General features: G+C 56.7%; 1 protein-coding gene and 1 pseudogene across 1 annotated transcript in view; one reads left to right on the top strand and one right to left on the bottom strand.

Annotated features, from left to right (window-relative positions):
- LOC107307430 (transcription factor p65-like) overlaps positions 1 to 442 on the bottom strand; it is a 20805-nt gene extending 20363 nt beyond the window's left edge. Inside the window, exon 1 of the mRNA XM_032441811.1 lies at positions 306 to 442. Coding sequence (XP_032297702.1) covers positions 306 to 405 — 100 coding nt within the window. The 5' untranslated portion in view covers positions 406 to 442. The remainder of the gene's footprint in view (positions 1 to 305) is intronic.
- A 2343-nt stretch (positions 443 to 2785) lies between these two features.
- LOC107307429 overlaps positions 2786 to 4408 on the top strand; it is an 8787-nt pseudogene continuing 7164 nt past the window's right edge.

Here is a 4408-nt window from a genome sequence, read left to right as displayed (position 1 = left end):
GAACCCTCCCCATCCCAAGGACCCCCCCAACCCCATATAACCCTACCCATCCATAGGACCCCCCCCATCCCTTTAGTACCCCCACTCCATAGGACCCCCATCAACCCCATAGAAGCCCCCCCATCTCTTTAGAAACCCCCCAACCCCATATAACCCCCCCATCCCATAGGATCCATCCAACCCCTTTATTAACCCCCCATCCCATCATAACCCCCCCAGCCCATAGGACCTCCCCCCCCCAACCATATAACCCCCCAACCCCATAGGACCCCCCCATCCCATAGGACCCCCCCTATAGGACTCACCCTGCTGGCCCCATTCCGGCTGTGACAAAGAGGGGCAGCAAACTCCTATAGGTTTAATGGGGGGGGATTTAGGGTCGGGGGGGGGGAGGACATAAAACATAAGATTATAAACATAAGACGCCCATTAAGACCACAAGCGACCCATAGGACCCCATTAAGGACCCCCATAAGACCCCCAGACCCATTAAGGCCCCATTAAGGACCCCAATAGACCCCAATGGACCCCATTAAAGCCCCATTAAAGCCCCCAGACCCCATTAAGGGCCATTAAGAGGACCCCAATAGACCTCAATGACGCCCATTAAACCCCATAAGACCCCATTAAAGCCCCCAAACCCCAATAGACCCAAATGGACCCCATTGGAACACCATTAAGCCCCATTAGACCCCCATTAAGGACACCAATAGACCCTAATGGACCCAATAGACCTAATGGACCCCATAAGACCCCATTAAGGCCCCCATTAAGGACCCCAATGGACCCCAATAGACCCAATGGACCTATTGGACCCCATCAAGACCCCATTAAGGCCCATTAAGGCGCCCATTAAAGCCCCCAGACCCCATAAGACCCATTGGACCCATTAAGGACCCATAAGACCCCAGCTCCCATTAAGGACCCCAATAGACCACAATAGACCCCAATGGACCCCATTAAGGACCCATAAAGGCCCCCAATAGACCCCAATGGACCCAATAGACCCATTAAGACCCCATAAGACCCCAGGCCCATTAACCCCCCCTTTAAAGCCATATAGAGCAATGGACCCCCATTAACCCCCCTTTAAAGCCATATAGAGCAATGGACCCCATTAAGACCCCATTGACCCCATAAGCCCCCAGATCCCATTAAGGCTCCATTAAGGACCCCAATGGACCCCATAAAGACCCCATAAAGACCCCCATAAGACCCCATTAAGGCCCAAACCCCAATAGACCCCAATGGACCTATTGGACACCATTAAGGCCCCATTGGACCCCATTAAGGACCCAATAGACCCTAATGGACACCAATAGACCCTAATGGACCCATAAGACCCATTAAGGCCCCCATTAAGGACCCCAATAGACCCTAATGGACCCCAATGGACCCCATAAGACCCCCAGACCCCATTAAGGCCCCCATTAAGGACCCCAATAGACCCCAATGGACCCCAATAGACCCCAATTAAGGCCCATTAAAGCCCCCAGACCCCATTAAGGCCCCCAGTAGACCCCAATGGACCCTATTGGACCCCATTAAGACCCATAAGACCCCATTAAGGCCTCATTAAGGCCCCATTAAAGCCCCAGACCCATAAGACCCATTGAGGACCCATTAGGACCCCATTTAAGGCCCCATTAGACCCCATTAAGGACCCAATAGACCCAATGGACCCACTAAAGCCCATTGAACCCCAATAGACCCCATTAAAACCCCATAAGACCCCATTAAGGCCCAATTAAGGTCCAATTAAGGACTCCAATAGACCCCAATGGACCCCAATGGACCCCAATGGACCCCATAAGACCCCCAGACCCCATTAAGGCCCCCATTAAGGACCCCAATAGACCCCAATGGACCCCATTAAAGCCCCATTAAAGCCCCCAGACCCCATTGGACCCCATTAAGACCCCATTGGACCCCATAAGACCCCCAGATCCCATTAAGGCTCCATTAGGACCCAATGGACTCCATAAGACCCATTAAGGCCCCCTTAAAGACCCCCATAAGACCCCATTAAGGCCCCCAAACCCCAATAGACCCCAATGGACCCTATTGGACACCATTAAGGCCCCATTGGACCCCATTAAGGACCCCAATAGACCCTAATGGACCCCAATAGACCCGAATGGACCCCAATAGACCCCAATGGACCCCATAAGACCCCATTAAGGCCCCATTGGACCCCATTAAAACCCCCAGACCCCATTAAGGACCCCAACAGACTCCAATAGACCCCATTAAGACCCCATTAAGGCCCCATTAAAGCCCCCAGACCCCATTGGACCCCATTAAAACCCCATTAAGGCCCCATTGGACCCCATTAAAGCCCCCAGATCCCATTAAGGCCCCCATTAAGGACCCCAATGGACCCCATAAGACCCCATTAAGACCCCCATAAGACCCCATTAAGGCCCCCAAACCCCAATAGACCCCAATGGACCCTATTGGACCCCATTAAGACCCCATAAGACCCCATTAAGGCCTCATTAAGGCCCCATTAAAGCCCCCAGACCCCATAAGACCCCATTGGACCCCATTAAGGACCCCATTAAAGACCCCAATAGACCCCATAAGACCCCATAAGACCCCCAGGCCCCATTAAGGACCCCAATAGACCCCAATGGACCCCATAAGACCCCCAGACCCCATTAAGGACCCCAATAGACCCCAATGGACCCCAATGGACCCCATTAAGGCCCCATAAGACCCCCAGACTCAATTAAGGCCCCATTGGACCCCATTAAGGCCTCATTAAGGCCCCCAATAGACCCCAATGGACCCCATTAAGGCCCCATTATAGGCCCCTCCCCCGCCATGACGTCACGCCGCTCCCCGTGACGTCACGCCGCTCTCACCGCGCTCCATGATGGAGCCGTCGTGTCCCGGGGGCAGCGGGTCGATTCCCGCCCTCCTCCTCCGCCACCGCCGCCGTACCCGGAAGTGCCGCCGCCGTCACGTGAGCGAGGCTTCCGGGAAGGCCACGCCTCTTCCGGTACACAGCTGTTTATAGGCCTACGCCCTGCGTGGCGATGTGCGCATGCGCGACCGGAAGTTGAGTGGGTAAAACCACCCACTTCCTGTTTTGAGTGAGACAGGAAGTGGGCGGAGCTTGAAGCGGAAGTGCTCGGCTCGCAGACCGGAAGTGACGCGCTACACCCGGAAGAGACCGGTGAGAAGATGGCGGAGGCGGTGAGTGAAGGCCACGGGGATCCCAACGCGGTACCGGAAGGTTTTTGGGTGGGTTTAAGGTTTATTTAGGGGCTGGGGAGGGACCGGAACCGGTTGTTTATAACTGAGGGGTGGGGTGTGATGTGTTCCGGTGTAGGCCGAGGTGTCGGAGGGATGTCGGCTGCCGGTACTGAGGCGTAACCAGGACAACGAGGATGAGTGGCGTGAGCGAGGGGGCGGGGCTTAAACGGGAAGGGGCGGGGCTTGGGTAGAAGGGGCGGGGCTTTGGGGTGGGATTGGGCGTGGTTTAAGGTGGAAGTGGGCGTGGCTTGAGTGGAGGGGCGGGGCTTGAGGAGGGAGTGGGCGTGGCTTTGTGTATAAGGGGCGTGGCTTGATGCACAAAGAGGGGCGGGGCTTGTGTGGGATTAAGGCGGGGCTTGGACCAAGTGGGAGGGGCGGGGTTAAGGAGAAGGGGGCGGGGTCTGAGGTAGAAGGGGGCGGGGTTGGGGGTGAATGGGGGGGCTGTAGGAGGGCGCGGGCTTAAAACAGAATGGGCGGGCTTGTGGGGGGGCGGGCCTTGGGGTGTGATGAGTGGGCGTAAGGTGGAGGGCTATAAGTAAAGGAGGCGGCTGTATGGGGCACTTAAACGAAAGGGGGCGGGGCTTTTTGTGGAAGGGCGGGGTTAGGAGAAATGGCGGGCTCTGTAATAGGGGCGGGTTAATGTCGAAAGGGTGGGTGCCTTGTTGGAGGGGCGGGGCTTGTGGAGAGGGCTGGTTGGTTTGGAATGGGCGGGGCTGCGGGTGAGGGGTGAAGCTCTATATGGAGTGTAATGGACTTGAGTGGGAGGGGCGGGCTTAGGGGAAAGAGGCGGGCTTAATTATTAGGGCGGGCTTAGGTTAAAGGGCGTGCTTGAGGAAGGGCTGGGGGGTGGGTAATGGGGGGTATAATGGAAGGGGGGAGGTGAGAAGGGGGGGAGGGGGGTGAGAAGGATGGGAGGGATAATGGGGGGGGGGGGAGAGTGACCCCCCTTACCCCCCCCCCCCCCTTTACAAGCGTTGGCTGAGATCCTGAGTTTGTGAAGGACATCATGAGCCGGCGGGCTGTTCTATGTCCATTACATTGACTGTGAGTGGTTGATATGGGGGGGTGGGTTGGAGGGGCGGGGGGGGGGGGGGGGGGCAGCATGGATGGGGCTGGGGGCTGGAATGTGTGGGGTGAGGGAGGGGGG

This window comes from Coturnix japonica, unplaced genomic scaffold (assembly GCF_001577835.2).
Source record: "Coturnix japonica isolate 7356 unplaced genomic scaffold, Coturnix japonica 2.1 chrUnrandom594, whole genome shotgun sequence".
NCBI classification, from domain to species: Eukaryota; Metazoa; Chordata; class Aves; order Galliformes; family Phasianidae; genus Coturnix; species Coturnix japonica.
This window is presented reverse-complemented; position numbering and strand designations above follow the sequence as displayed.